Here is a 23,141-nt window from a genome sequence, read left to right as displayed (position 1 = left end):
GAAATCATTTCAATAAGTCTTTAACATTAAAATTTACGTCGTTACTATGTAAATATTAAACAATTTTATTATTTATACTTCATATTTTTAAACAGTGTAATATATTAATTTAGTAATCATGTAACCTTTAATATATAAAAAGTCGGATTTGTTCAAACACTTAAAAATCGAGAACAGCTGTACGAATTTTCATGGCTATTGATTTATTGTATTTGACTGTCTTGAATAGCAGAAAAAAACAGGCACACACAGAAATCGGTTCTAATTATTTTCTATTTAAGAAGAATATTCCCATATACTTTTTTCAAAAGTTAAACTTAAAAAAAATTATAAGTACATTTTTTTTTAAAGAGAGCCTTTAAGTTCTAAGTTCTTTATTGCAAGTTTTATCACGGATTAACATATTGTCAGTCAGGTCGTCAAATATTATTTAATGGATATATTCTGTTTAAAAGAAAATAACATTTATTTAAACTCTTCATGTCAATAAATGTATAAAGTATAAAACATAAGTAATTTTGCAAACAGAATCCTTCGCCTCAGACATTGGAGTAAGTTATTTCAGTGCACTGTGTACAAACAAGCAAATAATAAGGATAGAGCCATGCACAAAATGTTACCTTTAAGTAATTAAAGGCAGCAGTGCTTCTCAAATCGCGAACATTGTAATTTAATTAATTATTGTGTGAGTTAGTTTCGTACATTTTCCATGTGTTTAGAATTTGAGGAAAGCTTAGCAATAAAAACTAGAATGCTATTTTGAAGCTCGGCGCTCAATAACATATAAATAAATGTTATTGTATTAGTAGACGTCCATAGAGACCTAGAATGATGTTAAAACCACAGTAGAATTTTGCACCACATTTAAAATCTACATTTTATATCTTCTACCAAGTGATGTAATTTGTAAGTGTCATTGACTATAAAAAGTAAAAAGACTTCAGAGAGTCAGATTTGCAAAGAAAACGAGGTAAAAATCCGTTGAGACATTACGCTAAACAAAACAGTCACCGACAGCGTATGTCTAACGTTTATATTATTTAAAAACAAGTCCTCCGCTACATCTGTCTATCGGTTCGCGATAAACTAAAATACAAAATTTTGTTACAGTTTATAGAAATATCTAGAATGATATGGATAAATGATATATTGGTCAATAGGATCAGGAAGGTTTTAATAATATTTCAGGGTTTTCGGGTGATACCCACTCTTGCGAAGTTGGGATCTATATTTTTATATTATACTTGCTGACCCGGCAAACGTTTGTTTTGCCATGTATATTATTTCTAGGAAAAAAATTTAGTACAATAAAAATAACTATCAACAATAATAAAAAATAGGGGTTGAACGTAGAAGGGTGAAAATTAGGGGTTGTGTCTATTTTTGCATGCGAAATGCAAATTGTAAAAAAAATTTTTTGGGCTATTCCTTATCACTTAGAGGTTTGAAAGATAGATAGTAGCCGATTCTCAGACTTACTGAATATGAATATAAAATTTCATAAGTTTCGGTCGAGCCGTTTCGGAGGAGTATGGTATGAGGGAACGAACATTGTGACACGAGAATTTTATATATTAGATTAAATCGTCCAATTAGGACTAACAGACTGATATACTGTTAAATTTGTGATTGTACGACATCAACGATTATGTTTTACAACGACCAATATGAAACATTCACTTTCAAATTAAACAAACATAATAAATTTAATAAATAGAATATAACATGTTAGCTTATTTTTGGTCTATAAAAATTGTTAAATTGGTACTGTTAAAATTGAATTGAATAAGTCTAAATTCATTGTCTATTCACAACGCGTCCGACAAAGTCCGCACAAAGTATGCACTAGTACAATTATCACGTTGTTTGTATTGTAACTTTGTTTATTGTTTAGTACGTGCGTTTATAAACTGTTTACAACCGCAATAGCTTGCTTGTAGCTTTTCATTTAAATAAAACAAGAAAAAGTAAATAGACAGAAACGTATGTATTATTTTTATTCTCTACGTGTTTATAGTGTATTCATCCAAGAGTAATCAACGTGGAGTTAAAAATATATTAATAGTAATGTGTAATCTATGGTTCAGTAATTAGTTTAACACTACTATTCCTAAGAAGAAGTGTAGCGCGAAAGTGTGGTATCTGATTTGTACTATCAATCAATTCGAAGCACGTAAAGATGTAGAAGCATAATATGTATGTTGATAATATATATATAATATCTACGGAGTTTATAGTTTAACGAATGATATGCAATATAGTGAATAGTGAATATATTATACAGTAAAATATTCCCACAAGTACTTTATAAACGTGCGTAACTCCAAATGCATTCTCCAAGTAAAAATAAGATTTTACAGTTTTCTTCCGAGGTACATTAGCATACGCATATAAAATTCTGCCAGCATTAGACGGAGTAGGTTTTTATTTATTATAGTATTAAAGTTGAGTAAATCCTACTTCTAATCAATGTACATTTTGCCTTTTAAAATTTAAATCCGTACTTACAAATTACTTCTAGTACTATAGAATCTTCTAGAGTATAGGCTGGAAACCATGGGTTGGAAACGCGGCAGACCAGCTCTCTGCCACTATCTTCTCGTCTTACACGCCAAGTCAGAATACTTCTTGTTAATTGTCCATCAACTTCCACCTATTAGCGGAGAAACATTTTAAAACTAATAAAAAATATAATTCCAAAGTGCTTATTTATAATATGTAATATTAGAAAAAACGTTAAAAAGTTTACGTATGAAGATTATTTGGTTCATTGTTTTGTAGCAACAACTACTAATGCTACGAGCCTCTGCGATAGTTCGTAGAGGTTACGTAGCCTATAAATAAACCCGCTTTAATCGATTGGACTATCGTTATTTTCAAATTGGTAGTTTAATAATAAGTACTTCCATCTTATTAAAGTACTTATTATTAAACTATTCTGCTGATAGAATTCGAGATATAGCTGGCCCCTAATAAATAATGTAATATTTTGGTTACTACATTGATCTGTTAATGTATATTATAAAACGTTTACGTATACAATAAAAGTAAAAACTATACCTGCGTAAGCCCTGAGTCGATTTTTTGCGCATTTATAAACCAGTCGATGTTTGGGGCTGGTTTTGACCCGCGCGTTGTACAAACGAATGACCTTTCGTGGCCAGCGCGAGTCGCTCCGCTTCCAGTCACCCTTACATATTGAGGCTTCACTATTATAGAAAATATCAAACATATTAATGAACTGTTCTTACTAAACAATTAATATTACATTATATTGCATACATATTTTATCAATATCAATATTAAGATTTAAATATATCCGAGACTAGAATGTATATCTTTACAAATCTCTGTCTTGTTTCTTTTAATTATATTGTCATATTTAATAAAAAACTAGTGCAGCCTTCTGATTAAGCTTGGGTTACTGAACCATGAAGTCGTGCGTTCCAACACCGGTTGTACTTCCTTTTATGTTTGCAATAATGTCTCATAGCGTGTGTAAAAAACGTAAGAAATCTGACGCGTGTTAAATGTAAAAAAATACGTCTTAGGATTGAAACAAACACTATATGTTGCGCATGCTCCATTTAGAATAGACCTCAAACTATAACTACGTACTTAATGTACTTACAATAAACCTTAAGCGAAACATCTTTGACTAAGTGCTGCAATAGGGGCGGGTCAACTCTGCACCGTAGTTTTGCCCCACTCATTTCACGCGACAAGCTTTTTATGTGCACTTGACAATTGAACGAGTCTCTAGCGATGCTTAGCCGTTCATTGCCATGGTACCAAGTGATATCAGGCATGGGCTTACCTTAAAACATATGAACTTACATTTCAGTGATTATATATTTTGGCTTTAATATTAACTGGGATAATATTGGCTGCGATTTTTCATAAAACTTGATAATTCACTACCTAAAAGGGCATACAATCAACTTTATCTAAATAGCTTTGTACTAATTTAGCTCTTTAAGTGAAATCTGTATTGTCGCTTCATATGAACAGTTTTGCAAATCTGCCTTGCGATTCTTTAACTCACTTTTCGAACTCTCACAGCGCAGCGGCGGTCACGCTCAAATCAGTCGTGAAGCAGTCATTTTACGATTTGGCATTATGATAAGGAGGGCTTGTAGTTTATTGTTTATCAGAATGCGAAATCAAGTTAGTAAGTTACAGAATCGCAGGGCTGTATACATCATGTATTTCGGATAAAGTAGAAATCTCACATCTTCAATTTTAATGTTCGATACATTCCCTATTCTAATTTTTACTATAAATAACATATGTTACAGCTTACCACCAGGAGCCTGGCAGGTCAGCTTGAGCTCCTGTCCTTCTCGATAAGGTCCAGCCAAGTTGCCAGTGATCTCTCGACCCTCGCTATCATATATTCTGGGTGGGTCAGGAGGTACTGCAATCAATAACTTTTATAAATTATACGCCCATTGTTCATTGTTCATGCAGATTCTGTTAAATCTCAATCCATAACAAATACAACGTACTCTATTCAAATAGAATATTTTTATTGTTATTACTTTATTTGTGTAATATATAATTATGAGACAATTAAAACAGCAATTATTTTTATTAATTAGTTAATAAATAAAAACGTTATCAATGTAGTTTCAGGCGCTTACCAATGACTGTTAAATTGACTTTATAATTCTTTGTAGGAGCATCAATATAGTCTATCCTACATCTATATAAGGCTTCGTCATACTGAGTAACCTTCTCAATAACTAGATGGGCTGCGGTAGTATCTGACTCGTTTAGGACAAAGTGAGCTCTCGTTTCGAACTCGCCTGCCAGAGCCCAATGTGTTGGTGGTCCATTTCTAAAATCTACACTGAAACAATTGTTTTTAAATTAGTGCTTACAAGTAGGTAAATGATGACGTCTTTCTTAGGGTGCGTACAGACTATGTAACATATTATATAACTTGTGTTTTATAACACGTCCACATTATGTAACCTTGTTATTCAACATTATAACATAAAACAATACTGTACACATTAGAATAACAATGCAATATAACAACGTTATATAACCATTTTAAATAACAAAAGAAAAACAAAAAAAACGTAGATGTTGGGTTCGTCCTAGCATACATATCAATAACATGTTATTATAACATGTTTTATAACATTCAGTGTCCACATTATCTGAAACATGTTGTATAGCAATGTTGTATAACATGTTATGTTATATAGTCTGTACGCACCTATAGATGTTTTTTGGCCCGCGGTAACATAGTTTATCCGATTGAAGCATTATGTTATATAGCTTTCATTAAGGGACGATTGCAGAGAAGTTTCCTTCCTTCCTGAGATAAACCCAACACACAATCGACTCGATTTTTTAACAATAGTTTAGATCAATAAATATGTGTATGTGTCAGGGAATGTTATGATTATGACGATATGTTATGATGTTAAGTTTGAGTCAGTTGATTTTAATGTTGATTTGGTTAATATATTTTTTATGTTACAGACGGCAAACGGGCCTCACCATCACCTGATGTTAAGTGAAACCACCGCCCATGGACACTCACACTGCCAGAAGGCTCGCAAGCCCGCTGCCGGCATTTTCATAAATGGTACGCTTTTTTCTTGTAGGACCCTAATTATAGAGATTTATTTTGGGGTCAAGGTGGGTTGAGGTGCTATCTTGACTTTTGACAATGCGTACAGGGAACGCGTGACAGTTCTGATGGCGTAACGATGGAGTCAGCAATTTATCCGACAAATATATATATATACCTATTTGAATTAGGGCGATGGTCCGGTTGCACGAACTAATATACATTGTATATACACAATCATTTCTTTGTTTCGTAAACTTTAATATATTATACACAATTTCCTCTTCAATGTGGACGATAAAATGCAAAGAACCCTTTGTATGCGACGTATTGTTAGAATGTGGCTGCAATTTTTTTCCGAATCATAGAGCACAAGTGATGCCAAATTGTGCGCACTTCCTCCATTGACTCATTTTAAAACAACTCTTTACATCTGGGTGCAGTTTACGTACATATAGTAAACAAAATTACGACAAAGCAAGATTTAATCAATCTATATATAATTTAACTTTGATATAACTTTTTATTTTTGAGGCATTTTGTGGGTATGCTAAAAATACATAAATGTTGCAGTTACAAATTTTAACTAGCCAGATTCCAAGCTGTGAACCAATCTGAATCCACAAATTTTTCTATTTTTATTTTTCGCAATTAACAGTTTCTTGCAAAAAAAAATTGAAACAAATGCAGATCTGACACTACACGGTTTGGTGAATGGTTATAAAAGGCAGAAATACCATGTAATAAACACTTTTACTGAACCACTCAAATTATATTCGCTGTGGTTTTCGGAAGGAAGCAATTCAGTACCGCCCCTGTACTTGGAACCGCTCCAGGGAGCCAAGAAAAATATTTGATCTAAACTACTCGCCGAATCAATAAAGTTTATTTACGAAATAGGTAGACTGTTTGTTTTTATCATAGGATATTTCATATTTCAATAACATTCAAATGAATGGTGGAAAAATAACTAGGTAAGATAATGTTGTTTCATTGGAACTCCATAGACAACATGCATTGGCTGAAATGAGTAAAGCGTACCTATACTTAACATACAAACATACATACCATATCTTCTTAAGGTAAGATAAGTGCAAAGATTACGAGAAGATAATATGGTCTGAATAGAAACGATATAAGAATATACTCGAGCTCTTCAGTAAATTCTTAGTTAGTAAATTGATTTAATGATACTAGAAATCAAATTGGGCAAGTTCTCACTCATGTTAGACGTAAGCAATGGCTGTCCGTATAGTAGGAAATCTTGATAAATGAATAACAACTCATAAGTATATAAATTTCACACATTAATTTACATTACACAGACATTTTCATCTTATTTATTAGTATTAGTTTACTTACTTAAAGGAACTGAGGAATTAAAATTAATTGCACCTTAATTATTCTACTTTCAGACAGTTAAAAGTTGAAACATTCTGTAAAAGGAAGATTCAAGTTATTTAGATTATTGTAACTCGATTCCGGCAGCGTTTAAAACTTTAATGGTAGTTTCATTTGTGTTTTTTACTTTGTAATTTTAGTTCTAATAAAAACCTTTGTAAACAAATTTAGAACCGTTGGAATTGTGACCTTTCTAGATTTTATGTTAAGTACAAATTATTTCACAAGAATAGCAATTTAAAAATGATACTGTAATACTTTCTTCTAAATAAACTTTATAATATTAGCTTTTATGTCTGTTTTCTATCTACATTTATTAATATTTCAGTGTGACATTTACTATTATTCTTTTAAATATAGTTTTAAACTACAATACTATTTATTTGGATAAGTGTAAAGTACTCATAAGTGTAAAAAAAATTAGTTCACATACATATAAAAAATAAATTTACAACACAACCGCGTAGATGTTCAATCTAATCACCAATATCTCGACATCGGCCTCCAGATGTGACCTGGAGCAACAATTCGATATAAAGGTAACTCGCTGATGGCTAGAAATCTTTTGCAATAGAATTATATAACACGTCACTGTGACACAAGCGGAGCGAAAAGTTATTGGGTAAGTGGCTACGCGAGGTAATCATGATCATGTGAATAAAACAAGGTATCATAGTATAATTTTATGAAATATTTAATTATTTAAAATACTGATGTCGATAGGTATAAACATAGTTTATATGTTTAATAGATTATAATATTTTTAGCAAATACTGAGTTACATCTACCAGCTTTGATATTTATAGATACGAGTGTTAGTATAAAATAACACACATGCACAAACAGATTATTTATGCTATATTAAAATACTACACTACACTACCGTAGTGTCGGCGGCGATTTGTATAATTGCTTTGTTGTAACTCCAACAATTTTGTCAGTAGCAGCACACATACATTAATTTGAAATTTGCGTGAGAGTTAGCTTGGTTTGTAAATTTTCCATAACCAATCGCAAAATAACTAAGCTGTTTTCTGTTATTGAAAGAAGCGTTACTTTTCCCTTTCCTTTGCATTCTGATGTCCTATTCTCGCATGTCAAACTGGTAATAATGTTGTGTATACCGATTGCACACGGTTTAACGTGACTAGACTTTTTACTTATCTCATGAAGTGGCTGACTCCAAACTAAGATATCCAACGGCTCAGCTTGTTCTTTTGAGGGATTTTAATGCACACCAACCGGAATGGTTATGGGTTGGTTCCTTATGAGAAGACCTTGTGAGACTTTTAATCTCTCCCAATTGGTCTGTGAAGCTACTCGATGCCGGATATCGAAGACCATAATGCGAAGCCTTGACCTTTTGCTGACCTAAGATCCGAACCGGTACGTGGTATCTGTTTCTGCCCCACTTGGAATGTCCGATCACTGTCTGCTAAAGTCTGTGTCGTCCACCTGACCATACTTAAGGGTCGGAAGAGAGTGTGGAGATACAAGTCAGCCGACTGGGATGAGATGCGTAATTGGATCTTATCATTGGCAGGAGGTGTGCTTCAGTCCCACTCACCCGACAGCCTGCGCGAACAATATCTCTGATGTAATTCGTCAAGATATGGAGTATTATGTTCCATTCTTTGACGTTTCTCTCGATTACAAAGCTCGACCCAGGTTCTATGCTCAGTGTATAGGAAAACCTTTTTAATATCTATCAAGCTTAAGTCCGATCATGCAGTCATTTCCGGGCCGGTGCTGCCAAATCATCTGGGCGGTATTGAGAGGTGGGCTAAGTTAAATCTCATCTCTTGAGTTTTGACCATCGTCGTTCAGTTGCCTGCCTCTCAGTCTTCTATAGATAGCACACCGGAGTATGCTCCGCGGAACTACACAATCTGATTCGTCCTCATTCAAACAACGCTCATCTAGAAGCACGCTGGAGCTTCACCTATAAAAAACAGCAAAGGAGTGGAACGCCTTGCCCCTTTCCTTCTGCCTTACGCAGTATGATATGGATTCATTCAAGCGGGGATTCAACAGGCATCTCCTGAACAGACCTGCCCTCCATTACGCTACATCTCACTTAACATCAGGTGGGATTGTGGCCAAACGTCAGGCCAGCTATTTATAAAAAAAAAGGAAAATCGAAATTAACTCTACAACAATAAATCGGTAAATTGATAGAGTGAAATATTATTATTATTATTACATCGCAACCCTTCATTTTTCCATTGTAATAGATGATTTCCGGTGATGTAATAGATTACCGTTAAAAGTTCTACTCCTTTTTACTCTCTCATTTCAAACGTCCTGCAACCTTTTAGTAGCCCGTAAGGCAGACACCTTTCATATGTGTTAATCCCAGCGTTAGAATAGCGAATGTTAGAGTACTAACCAGAAAAAAACTATTCTATCGCTGGGAATCGAAGTCAATAATCGAAGATTTTGATAATCACTATTTATTTATTTATAGCCTTATATCAGAAATACAAAATATATACATTATAACTATTGTTTTTCTTAATCTACGATAACTGATTCTGTGTGTCTACGGGCAAAGGCCTTCCTTATTGTATACCAATCTCATCCAGGTCCTAGTCTTTCCAGCCGTTTCCATGATTTCATCGGCCCACCTTTTAAATTGCCTACCTCTGTATCTCTTTTATGGCCTCTTGGTTGCCATAGTGTTACAATTTTGCTCCATTTATCTGCTCCTCTTATGGTATGTCCAGCCCATTTACATTTTAGTTCTTTTGTTTTATATACAACGTCAGCAAACCCTGTATTATCTCTTAAATACTTTGTTACTTATTTTGTAAATTCTTCTTTTCTTTATTATACTTCTTTTCATGACTCTCTGGGTTACGCTTAATCTTCACATACGGCTGCCAAACATGGGCACTTACCAAAGCACAATGTGGTTATAGAATCACCAATTACGTTCACATATTTAAAGCGGTTATTAAAAGTTAACGATAAATATCAAGTCATACAATTATATAGCTATTATTGTATATGCATGATTCAGAAGTTTTCATTCATTCAAAGATAAGTAAAGATATAAATCTTGCGACATTGGAGTTTAATATACTTCTTGGACTTAAATAAAACTGTTAAAATGAAACGCTCGTCATTCCGTCGTCTCGTCGAGTTATTTCAAAGTTTTAAATTCATTTATGCATTCTAAATCTCTTTTGTATAGGTTCATAATAAACGAACTATATTTTTTTAGAATACCTCACGTATCTAGTATTTGCTTTTACTTGAAACTTACAGAGTTCTGATTTAATTAATAATTTATACTATAGTGATTATGTTAAACAATTTTTAAGAAAACAATGAAGTAAATGGGATTAATATTTATTCACCTTGACTCTTGAGCATAGAAAATACTTTCAATTCCCATTAAACATTGCTTTTAAAGTTCTTGGTTTTTATAAAACACATTTATTGTCGATACATTTAAACATATACGTTTGCACAGTTTTAACCGTATTATTAAATCACAAAATAATAATCATTCAATTGGTTCGTGTACGGCAATCCTAAGAGTCCTTTGTTACGCCCGCTACTTGGGTTCCAGCCAAGCTATATGCAATATATATTTGGCAAACAATGGAATTTTCATTTAATATTGACATGTAAATTATCTAACAATCTCTAGACAGACTTTATAGTGTAATCTGTTTAAAGTTACTGTTTTCAAGCTGCCAACTATTTCGATATTAGACATTCCAGAAGTGCACATTCTTAGCGGCACATTTTCTTTGTAGAACCATTATTTCACCGATTCAAACCGATGCCTAAAAACGCTAGGTTTGAGTCAAGAAGTGTCGGTTGTTACGCTACGTTAGTTCTGAATTCTAATATATAAAGCTGAATTACCACATTTCATCGCTTTTTCTTTCGAGGGAAAGGTGATATGGGGGGGTGTTTTTCGTATAGAAAATCCAAAACTGAGTAGAGAAAAAATCGGGAAGTCCAGGGTCTGAAGATTCAAAAAAATCTTCAATGGCCTGCCTAAAAGACCAACCTAACCGGCGCAATGTAGAAAAATTATAAGTATGGTTTTCAATTTCTATCAGGTTGAGGATCTAGGAAAAATTAGTAGTGTAAAAACTTAGGCCCAGCGCACCGAGACAGCTAGTACTATGTATAAGAATCAAGTTTGAGACTATACATTGAGTGGTATAGTTGCGATTGACCAGTTTTTTATCTGAAGATTGGCTATCGGCACTAGTGCCACAAGTTCTCAAGATCCCAGAGGTGCTAGGTTCAAACCTCTGCTGTGCACCTAGGCTTTTCTTGCTTTATGCACATTTAACACTCGTTGGTACGGTGAAGGATAACCTTGTGAGGAAACCAGCTTCAAACCCAAAATTCGACGTCTTGTGTCAAGCAGAGAAGGCAACTGGTACAGAAATCTTACCAAGGGTTGTACGACTATTGTTTTAAACTATACAATGTACATAAATGAGAAGTTCGTCAGTAACATAAGAGACACACTTCTATAACCAGTTGCATTTAACTGTATGAATATTGCATTTAATAAATCCTAAAAGTGTACTAGCAATAAATAAATACCAATGGAAATAATACCTAAGCTATTGGTATTAAGGAATAATAGAATTTAACAATGATTCCATCGTAAAAGTCAAAAGTAATTTAAAATTACTGTATGAGGTCGGGAGTTCAATTTGCGGACAAAGGTAACGGAATAATACCTCAAGGCGGGGAGTGGGGGTCGTAAAGTTACCTGTTTTAATGCCGCATCTAGGCTATAAACTGGGCTCTGGGAGTGCTGAGCTAGACAATTTTAGAGCACTTAAAAATTAATGTCCTGCCTCTTAATGGTTTGTATTTGATTTTTCAATTTTTTTTATAGAACAGCGGGCAAACGGGCAGTAGGCTCACCTGATGTGATACCGACGCCCATGGACACACTCAATGCCAGAGGGCTCGCGAGTCCGTTGCCGGCCTTTTAAGAATTGGTACGCAAATAACATTAAATTTGAATTTTCTAAATTGAGGTTGGTGAACTGTCTTCGAATAAATTTAGATTTCATTAATAAATTAAGCTTCAGATAGAGTATATCGAGCATCGAGATCACAATTTGGTCTTAACATAGTTCTGAAGTTCAACCTAATCTATTTCGACTTGGCTGAATTTTAAAGATACGAAATTGTTAAATAAGCTGAACCATAAAACTGAGAATTTACTTATTCACCTTGTAAAACTGAGATCAGCATCTTATAACTAGTTTTTGAATTTGTATTTATGCTGGACTTAACTCATCATATATTTCTAATCAACGTAAGGCGGATTGGCAATATTAAGAAAGTATGAGTGAAACAATCTTTTTCTCTTCCGTTTTGTTTCACTCACCAATGAAAAATAGATTATATAACGTACACTGCATATGTGTATGAAAATAGAGTAATTGAAATATAAATTACGGTCTTGAAGTCATAAAAGTGACTGGTAGTACGAGACTTAATTTTCTGTCATAGTGCAAGCGAACATTCTCTTTTATTACCGTAATTTTCTTTCAGTTATGACATATTTTTCATCGAGAATTAGTTTCATATTAAGCTACGTTTAATAAAAATTATAGGAAAAAAGAAAAATATGAATCTTTCACTATTATGGTATATTAATGAATAAGTTCTATCGAAATATATAATTAAAATCAAATAAATTAACTATGGCAGTCGTTTTATTTTTTTTAAAGGTATTTCTGGTATTTCTTTAAATCTTTCGTAATTAAAGAGTTTCTTGACAGTTGCTTACGTAAATTTGACGTTAGACAGATATAAAAATAAAAAACTTGAGAGGTGTCAAGGGACATCCGGATGGAACGAAGTTCCTTTCGATTAATTTATATTTTAAATGGTATCATAACAGTATGATAGATTTTCTCGATTCCAATATTATATTTCATCGTCTATTAAAGTTTTAAGAGACCAGGAATCTAGAAGAGGAAGAAGTATGATGTCCTTGTGCTACGCTGGGATTAAATAGTAAAATAACCTAAATATAAAATTAAGTGGCACAATTAATAAGCATATTTCGTATTTCGTGGTTCAGATATTTTAATTCAGTCTCATCTGGTTCATCTCCTTGTATAAGGTGTTCTCGTTGTTATATTAGTTCACTAAGTTTTGAATTCGCAGAATTACAATGAATATTTTTTAAAGGTATTGTATTTTGCAAGGTAACTATCCCTAGTTATTGATATTCCTAGATATAACTATCCCGCATTTATTGTACAGGGATTCTGGTGTACGTTTACCACGACTAATTGACCTGGCCCGGCGTTGCTTAACTTTGGTGACCGGACGAGAACCGGTGTATTACAATAGCAAATAGCAAAAAAGTGTCGTGACAACTTTTCGTAAGAATTTTTTCCGTCTAGCCCCCTTTCACAACGCGCGATAAGGAACTTCGTTCCAATAATCACATTAAGATATAATATTTGGTAAACAATTTTTTTGCATTTCGACTCATGAGTTAAGCTTGTTTTTTCAAGGCACTGGATCTCACATCATATTAGCAAAACATGTCAGAGATAAATAATTCCATAGAAACAGTATTGTAGTCATTTTATTTATCTAATAATAGTCACTAATTAAATTTGATGAATCTATCATGATAGATGAACTCATGAGTTCATACCATACGGTTACAATACGCGCTTAAAGCTACAGCTCCAAGATGCTAATTAAAATAATTTTATCCTAACAGTCAGTAGAATACACAATAACAAGAATGCATTCAATTTTATTCCTAGGCTGAACAATTACACAGACTGTTGTTTATGCCGTGCTCGGTAATTAAAGTTCTGTATTCGTTTCAAGCAACGCTATCTGTATTGGCGTACCTTCGTAACGTTTTTTGGACTCTTGCCATGTCCTAACTATTTGTTATCGACTTGTCCTGTTGCTGTTTTATATTCTTCTTAAGTGCAATTACTACTGTAGTTTTCATTGGACCTCATAGGAGGTGAAAGGTTATGTAAATGAACTGTGACAAATACACCGGCTTGTGGCATAGGGTACGCGTATATGATTTTCATGCAAACAAAGGGTGCTTCATATAAGTTTATTGCATAATGCTACTATAAAATCAGGTTAACGTATATGAAATGTTACCTAAGAAAGCCAACAATTAAAATGAACACTAGGTTCGTTTTGAGGTTATACAATAAAAAGATTATGTGTAAATTGTAGTGGTGAAGTATACGATGTTTTCAAGTGTGCATTTTATATTTCCATTTTAATTTATTCATGTTAACTTCACTGCCACACCAAGACATTTATATTTTTGCTTTAAATATGTGATCAAGTGCGAGATCCAATGCCCCAGTAATACGGAGAAAAAAATTTAGTTTCCTTTCATTATAATTTTATATAAACACGTTTACGTTTCACCTATTTGTATTTTATGTACAATAAAGGTGTGAAATACATAATTATGTAATGATATCCTGTTCCAGCTTTGTACGTCTGGATATTTTTTATAAATCCCTCAGAGAAAAGCATATACATATATATATATATATACAAGGTGGCCAAAAAGTCGTGGATCAAACGCAAATAGGGGATAGATGAGGTCATCAGCTGTAAAAAATTGTTCTACGGGAGGTCTCTAAGCTCAACCCCTGCAGAGTTATAATTTATTTTGCGTTTTATATGAAAATTGACTTTTTTTTACTAATTCTTATTAAAATTCGAAACTATCTACATCCTGTATCTTTCTCATAATATCCACTAGATTGGTTTATTAAGTGTATTGAAGATAATATTAAGTTATACGATATAAAGTTTTTTCAAATCAAAACTTTTTGTTTACTTCGGACCCCACTGTGAAAAAAAATTACTTTACCGAAAAGTGACCCTGTTTTACAAGTTTTGGCGCATTTCATAGGGATTCTGAAAAGGTATTACACATGGCCATGAGTCGCTCCAATATCTTTTTGACTTTTTGGCCACCCTGTATAATTAATATAACAGTGAAAGAATTTTTGTAATCGGTGCAGTAGATTATTCATTATAAAAAAAAATACAAATCTTTCCACTAACAAAACGAATATAGAAAAAAAAATTATTTCATGCTCCGTTTCAGTAATTTTAGGCCCACCAACCAATAGACGACTGTTTATATAACGTATCGAAATACACAGTGTTCGTGTGTTAATCTAGTAAGTGCACCAAGATACCGCTCTTTGTATCTCCCCTAGATGTAGGAACACATTTGCTAAACTACGAAATAGAAGCTATAATCTCCTGTATTTAGTCCGATATCGTTAAGATAATTTCATACAAGATACTTTTAATGAATTATTTCAATGAAATAAGATGTACATTTACAAGTTACATTTGTTTTAATCAAGGAATATAGAATATATATAGTGAAATAACGTGAAATCCATTTTTAAACGTCGTAATTTATATTAGTTTAGTTCAAGAGCTTCAGAAGCTTCATGTATATATAAACTGAATAAGTAAATCTGTAACTTTAACATAAACCTCTGACACGGCCCTTTATAACTGTAATCCATATCAGTTATATAATTGGAAGCTAGCCACGTCGCTAGAGAGTCGACAGGTACAGTTAATTACCTCTGTATTTACGAGACATAGGAATGGCTTCACACGCCCGGTACAAAGCCAGGTGGATTTATGTGCGTTATGCAGAACCTGCCTCACTTACAAGATAAGGATATGGATAAAGAAGACTTGTTAATAAGGGCTTAAGGTTTAATTTTAATAAATTACTAAATAAATTTTAAAATTATACTTGGAATAATTGTTTAGGTTGATCCCTCCTGCCTCTTTTCAACACCCGTTTTTGGTCGTCCCGCAAGCTCGTTAGCCCCCCTATTATATAAAAAAAATTGAAATACGCATACTTCACTGTGAGTTAAATTATTATAAGTCAAATTCGGTTTACAACAGTTCGACATATATCTAATTGAATATCGATAGAACCAATGCACTTAAGAAATTTAAAACCCAAATAACGCTTATTATTATAAGGGAAACATAGAGGGAGACGACTATCTATTTTTTATCTTTACTAACAACGACTGATTGAATAAAAATAGCTTCAGTATACGTATAAAATTCGTAAAAACAATCTAATTATGCTATATTTAATCAAATAAATGCTATGTCAAGATTTTAACCAAAGTTATTTATCCATTACTATCGCACAGCCGTTATTAATTACCTTCGTTTTGTGACGTTTTGCAGCTCAATTCCTCAATATGTACAACCGGGCAGAAAATACGTTTCAATGAACTCCCATAAGAGCGATTAGACAGTCCGGGGTTTGATACGGGTTGACGCTTGTTACGTGCGCTACCGATAGTACATATTTTAGGACATCAGTGATACTAAAGTTCTTTGACGGTTGTCAAATTCAAATGATTAATATTAAAATCAGCAATCGTTTTCAGTTTTTAAAATTTACAAGAACATATTGCGTTCACTAATCGTAAGACAGTTACAAAATGAATATTTATAGGAAACAATTTTTTAACGGATTGAAGTTATGTATTTATGTATTATAAATTGACAATTATTTTTCATAATTAAGACGGCCTAAAATTGTGAAACACCTGGGATCCAATAATATCCAAATTAAAATCTCAAGATAAACAATCCGCGAAAATAGAGGACACCGTGAGCGATTTCTGCCAAAACCCTCCATCTTTTAGTCGATACCAACTCCGCGGAAATAAATACAGATAATACAACTTTTTCTACAGCTGTGATACTTTTTGACATTCAACACCTTTTGTCTTCAGTCACCGTGACCACACACGCTGTAAAGCACGCGAAACGTCGGTTAAATTTAAAATTCGAATCAATCCGATAAAAAATTGTTTCCTTTAAATGTGTAAAAGTTATGTCAATAAAAGACAATACATACTATGAATATTTATGTTGTTGTTTTCTTGCCGCAACCTTTGACACTTTTATGCTTGATTGTACACGACGATAATTAATAAAGATATGAAACTGTCAACGGGAATATACATAGTTCACAACGTGTCAACGCCTCCTGTGATAATTTATTGTGACCCCGTGTACAGTGCTATGAGCAAGTGTTACCAAATTAGTTGTCTAACTACGTGTGTATATATTTCAGGACACTATTAACTAATTGATGACGTAGACCACTGCTAGTACAGTATTCGGAGCTTTTAACATAGTAAATTTAAGTAGTTGCGGTTAATTACTGGCCATTATATTCCCGTAGTCTAACAGACAGGGCCAATACAATAGATGTCAGGTATTGAATTCAATGAATTGTTTTTGACGTGATAACGTCTTTAAAATCGTTTTACTCGGGTGACATGTTCAGAAACTTTTGTCACACCAAAACCTCACGAGCGCGATCGCAGGTATAACGAGAGAGAGACGGACCGATCTCCCGTCTCATCTCGAGCGCTGCCAGTCATTCCGTGAATGTATGAAGAAAAATGTATATCATAGTCGAATAAGTAAACTTGTCATTTTACACCCGAAATTTATCATCAAAAGTGTGAATAAAACGATAGATGTAATTTAAAATTTGAAAAAATTGTTATCTTCATTAATTCCTTACTTCCCAAAAACTTATATCACCAATAAGACGTTATCACGTAAACATCTCGATCGTAAACCTACTTTACAAACAACCAATATTTTTGAAATTAGAATATAACTACATAACATTCCTAATTCAATTTCAAGCAGATTTTTTTATTTTTTATTTAAATTAGTAAAATATCTATACCGAAAGTAGTAACCATATAACACTTACGTATATATGGGCATCCTGTCGTTATTTTTGAACCACATGGTCATGGCAACATCCCTTACAGACGCAGCCAGGTTACAAGGCAGGCGAGTCTCGCTGCCTGGAACTGACCATATTTGAATCACATCTGTAAAGAAAATTAGTAATGTTAATTTACTTGTAGGTAGGTAAGTTAGGTAGTACGCTACCTAATTAATACTCTTAGTAACTAATATTTATTTAAAAAACACTTAAATAATTTGCACTTCTTGCAGAAGTTTCACACGATCACTTTCAGGCAACTATTGTAAGGAAAAAAAGGTAAAGTGCACACGCACACAATACCGTTAAGGAAAAAAATGCGTCAGTTATTCAATTATAAAGCGTCAAGTGGAAATCTTAAAATATTGACGCACGCATAGATATTGAAGCAAATTTTGAGATATTTTTGCTTTAAATAAAAGTTTTAAAAGTATTTGTGCACTTTAATGCCGAAACTCCTAGTTCAAAATATGCTTTTCACAGTTTTAAAATGTTACTCGGTATTTTTTTTTAATATTATTAGTACAAAGGGAAGATTTAAAATCCAAAACGCGGCGGAGAGGCGAAAGAACATCACGAGTGAGCTCGGAAGTGTCCATTGTTCGCGGGCAGTGTCGCATTAGTGCTTCCTTTACATTGCGTGATACTTGCATACAAAACCGCATAACATAACTTGACTATTGTAATAAAAAAACATGATTTAAGTAATGTATATATAATATTTAATCGAAAAATCTATGTACTTTATGATTTTCGAATTCCATTTTCTTCACCGAAATTTCTATATTAGCTCATTCATTATTCCTTATTTAAAAACATCCTCACCCTCACGTGTTTCAGACTACTTAATGTTACATGGTGCATGTCGTAATCATACGTCATGCCTGAGAGACCGAGGACCGGTCAACAAAGCATTGCATGGTCACCCACTAGATGGACTGATGACCTGGTGAGGGTAAAGGGAAGGCATTGAATGCATGGAGGACAGGTCGTATTGGAAATTTGGAGAGACGCCACTGAGAGCCTGTCGAGGTTCACTGCTGGAAATAGGCAGCAGTGGTAGTCGACAGGCTGAAACGAACGAACAAGCAAACATTTATATATTTGTAAGAACACTAGCTTCACCAGCTTCTTTTTTTTTTGGTTCGGATCATATCTTCTATATCTTATCTTATCCTATATCTCTCTTATCTTATCTTTCTATATCTTTTGAGGTTGGTGACATCTATACCAGATTTTTATTTTGTTCAATCTAAATGAAGTACCTGAAGTGTGTACCTTAAAGCTCGCTAACTCGTCCCAGTAAGATTACGAATGTAAATGGTGCATCACAAGAAAATCTTGAATTTAACGACGCCTCAAAGGCTTTGTCGTTTCCACCCACGAACACTAACGGAATACACGCGTTGATCTTTGATCTTGACGATGTCTTAAGGATTAAGCTTTTGTATTGAGACGATTAACCTCTATATAACCTTTATACTCACACTCCACAGTGCAAAAAGGTACATTTATATTCATAGTCTTAGAATATTATTACGTAATATTTCATCAAGGAACCAATAATAAAGAAAATAAAGACAAATGCGACTGACCAAGTATATAAACGCTATATAAACTATATTCTTGTTAACAATGTACATCAAGTAAATGACAATGTGGCATATTATTAGATGCGAACCTATCTCGGTTCATTTATAAGCACTAATACAAATTGAAGAGAATAGTAACAGTCAATTGTGGTAAAAGATATGGCCGGTAGTTATTGAAATAGTTATAATTAATTTGTATTTATATTATTTAATTATTGTAGTAGTAGTAGTATGTTATGTGTGTTAGGTATTAGAAACACTGCGTACTCTTTCCTCAAAGATCGGCTACTCATCCGACAATTCAACGCATCAAAATGGGTGTCTATGGACTGAGGTACCACATTTGACTGACGGCAAGGTCGTTTCCTCCTAAATCACTTGGGATACTATGATTAGGCTTAATCTATTAATCATATTAATATCCCATGTAAAATATTTTTTCAACATCTAAAAGTTAAACATATTATAAAATGGCATTTCATTTTATCAAGTAAATAACAAATACTATTTGCGCTATTTTAACTAAAGTACTAACCTGTATTTTTTCAAAACAAACGTAGTCACTATAAGACAGACAGCGACGAATTAGAGTGTACTCAAAAGGGAACAATTATACTGATTTAGTTTTTATTTAAAAAGGGGAAAAAAGTTTTTATTTTAGTTTCTGTATGAAATTGAAAATAAATAAATTTGATATTTTTGCACGACACAGAAATATCTAATAGAAAAAATTATTTATGAAACTTCATTGAGTGGATACGTTGATGAAAAGCACTCGAAACGTCGAGTTACGTAAATAATTAATTGGCATTTATATCATTTTAAGTTTTACATTATGTACAGTACACATAAAACTATGACGTAATATTTATTCGCTCATATAGAAATGTCTTTTAATGAAATGTTAGTTAATCCTTATTCAAATACAAGCCAGCTTTATTACGTTAATTACTAGTACATTATTTCTAGACTTACGCACTGTACATCTTGTCATATCGATGAAAAGTGCAAGCTTTATTTGTATTGCGCTCCTTTCAAGATTGATTCTCATAGTAGAGAGCTTCTGCAGACATGCAGAAGAAGATAAAATATTTATTATTGTTAATTGTTATACTAGAGGAATTGCTACCTGCCTGCAATTTTGCCCCCTGCTTTATAAAAACAAAGGCATAAGGGTAGACAATTGTCTACCTATTGTTTTTTCAGTTTAAACTCCATTCAACTAAGAATCGGTTAAAGTGAATCGAAAGAAACATGGCACGGACGAAATACCTGAGAGACGGGTAAACAAAGTTTCTTTCGTACCTAGTAAACAATTTGCGTTTTGCTCTTCAATCATTGAACTTTCTGAAGCAGGAAGCTTATGGCTGTTCATAAGATTTATCAACAGACGTGCGGGACCCACATTTTTATTTTTAATAGGCAGTAATAAACAGTATGATATTTAGGTGTCCCACCTCATTAAAAAAATTAAAGTCTGTGTGGGCTGGAACATCAGTGAGGTCGGCGATCACTACTTTTATTTCTACGACTCACCACAGCCTGTACCCAGGTGGTCAATCAGCTCCACCTGGTCGCTCGGGTAGCCCAACATATTATGCATCAAGTTTTCGAACCTCTTAGCCTGTCTGATTGACGCGCAAGTCAGGACTGATTTTCTCATCTATACCTGTTACCAATACTCATAGGTGGCGTATTTAAAAAAAACATTCTTGTCATTCAAGCGAAAGCAAGTCGTGTCTGTCGTTCTTTGACCATGGGCAAGGTGCTCCATTTTGATAAGCTTCATAATTCGATGTAAAATATTTCCCATTTCCATCAGCAGACATTGCGGTAGGCACGCATCATAATTATTGTAAAGATCCCACAGCTGCTGACGCAGATTCAGAAAGATTTGTGACCGCGTGCGTATGGTATGGTATGGTTTGTGGACTCAGTTTCCGCAATTAGACTCTTAACACTAAGCCAGCCTAACTCCTTTCAAAAGCACAGAAGTCTCCTGGGTCCTTGCAGGCTTCACGAAGCGACCTCACTGTTCCGAGGATTTCTGCACGTTGTTTAGCCACAGCCGAAGCGTCCAAGTTTCGTTATTACCGTTTGGAGTTCTGTTCTCGGCCACCAAACCAGGGCTCCGTAGGCTAGCATTGGCCTGATTACAGCAGTATATATCCATAAAGTAATCTTAGGCGATAAACCCCATTTCACGCCTAGCATCTTTTTGCATTGATAAAAGGCGATCGTAGCTTTTTTAAGTTTGTATTCTAGGTGTTTATTCCAAAGCAGTTTGCTGTCCCACCTAAGTACTTCATGTTTGCCTTAGTTTTAGTTCAGTGTCGAAGACTTTGGTGACCGCGTGCGTGAAGTATATGCTATAAATAGTTTAAGGCACGACGGTCGAGTTACAGAAGAGTAGAAGAGGCCTACGTCCAAAATTACACTTGTGTGAGTGACTCGACAAACGAGTGGGTTATAAAGACAACATAGGTACATTTACACCTACAATAGATTAATTTAAGTACACCATAACAATTTAAGTGCATGCTCCTCTACTAACAGCGTATCTCGCTAAATTGATACACTTAGCGTGTATCAATTTCAGCGCCCAAGAAAGCGTCAGTCGGCTTTGGCTTGGATGTGTTACGTAATATATTTTTATATACATAATTTACAGACTTGATGACCTGGTTTGAAAATATATGATTTTTAAAACACTTATACACACGCAGTGCGTAAACCAAGGGCTTAATATGGGAACAATTAAATCATTTAAGGAATGTCGTTTATTGATGACGCCATGCTACAATCGCGCATGTTTCATATTTCCCAACAATTGTTCAACGCAAGTGTAAATCCACATTTTTGGTGATTCACCTACTAAAAAAATGCATTGACAATAGTACCAAATATAAGGAGGTTTTATAAAGTTTGATTAAGTAAACTTTGCCCTCCGATTATTAAGTTTTCTTGATCAATCTATTCTTTAAAAAGTGAGTGAATGAGTTCTTCTTTAAAAAGTCTACCCGCAACACGTTGACTTTAAAGTCTAAGATATACTAGTTTCTCCTCAGGATATAAAAAATGTTTTCAGAATTAAGATTTAGAAAGAAAATTCTATTGGATTATCCACAAGGTTAATAATACTGTGTTGGACAGAATGTTTTAAATGTATCTATATTAAATTCTCCAAGCACATTCTTATCAAAAGCATTTTAAAATAAAAGAGTAAAGCTAATCCATGATACGATCTCTGAAAAATCCGTCCTAATCAAACAAAATTGCTTTCAGAACTTTCAAAAAATTTAAACCCAATACAAAGCGGATTAGTTACACTGGATTGTATGTAAATCGTGTATTCGCCAATAACAATAAAGAGTGGACGTATCAAAAGCTGTTGATCCTCTTTAAATAACCATACTTTTAGACAGAAATATTGTTATGTATAACATACATTGCTACTCACCCATTTCTCACACATAAATTTGTGTGCACAAAACCGGCATTACACTTAAAACTTATACATTTATACAGCGAACTGAAAAATAATGGAGGTACTTTTTAATACGTAAGTCCTGATCTCGATGAATTTGTAACAGTAAGTTAGTATAGTATGTGCATTGAAGTTTTATTAAGTCATTTCAATATTCTTTTTAAATAAAATACAGATATCTCAATTAAGTGAAAACAGAAGATAAAATGATATATACACTCCTTTATTTATATCTGCATATCAAACAGC

At 33.6% G+C, this 23,141-nt stretch overlaps 1 protein-coding gene across 2 annotated transcripts in view; it reads right to left on the bottom strand.

The window, feature by feature from the left end:
- Positions 1-23,141, bottom strand: part of LOC125052112 — a 63,938-nt gene that overhangs the window by 6,016 nt on the left and 34,781 nt on the right. For both annotated transcript variants that reach the window (XM_047652756.1, XM_047652757.1), the window contains exons 3-8: positions 17,796-17,919; positions 4,644-4,852; positions 4,304-4,417; positions 3,632-3,817; positions 3,061-3,209; positions 2,509-2,653 (exon numbers count right to left, since the gene is read on the bottom strand). In XM_047652756.1, coding sequence (XP_047508712.1) covers positions 2,509-2,653; positions 3,061-3,209; positions 3,632-3,817; positions 4,304-4,417; positions 4,644-4,852; positions 17,796-17,919 — 927 coding nt within the window. The remainder of the gene's footprint in view (positions 1-2,508; positions 2,654-3,060; positions 3,210-3,631; positions 3,818-4,303; positions 4,418-4,643; positions 4,853-17,795; positions 17,920-23,141) is intronic.

The sequence above is a fragment of the Pieris napi genome, chromosome 1 (assembly GCF_905475465.1).
Source record: "Pieris napi chromosome 1, ilPieNapi1.2, whole genome shotgun sequence".
Lineage (NCBI taxonomy): Eukaryota > Metazoa > Arthropoda > Insecta > Lepidoptera > Pieridae > Pieris > Pieris napi.
This window is presented reverse-complemented; position numbering and strand designations above follow the sequence as displayed.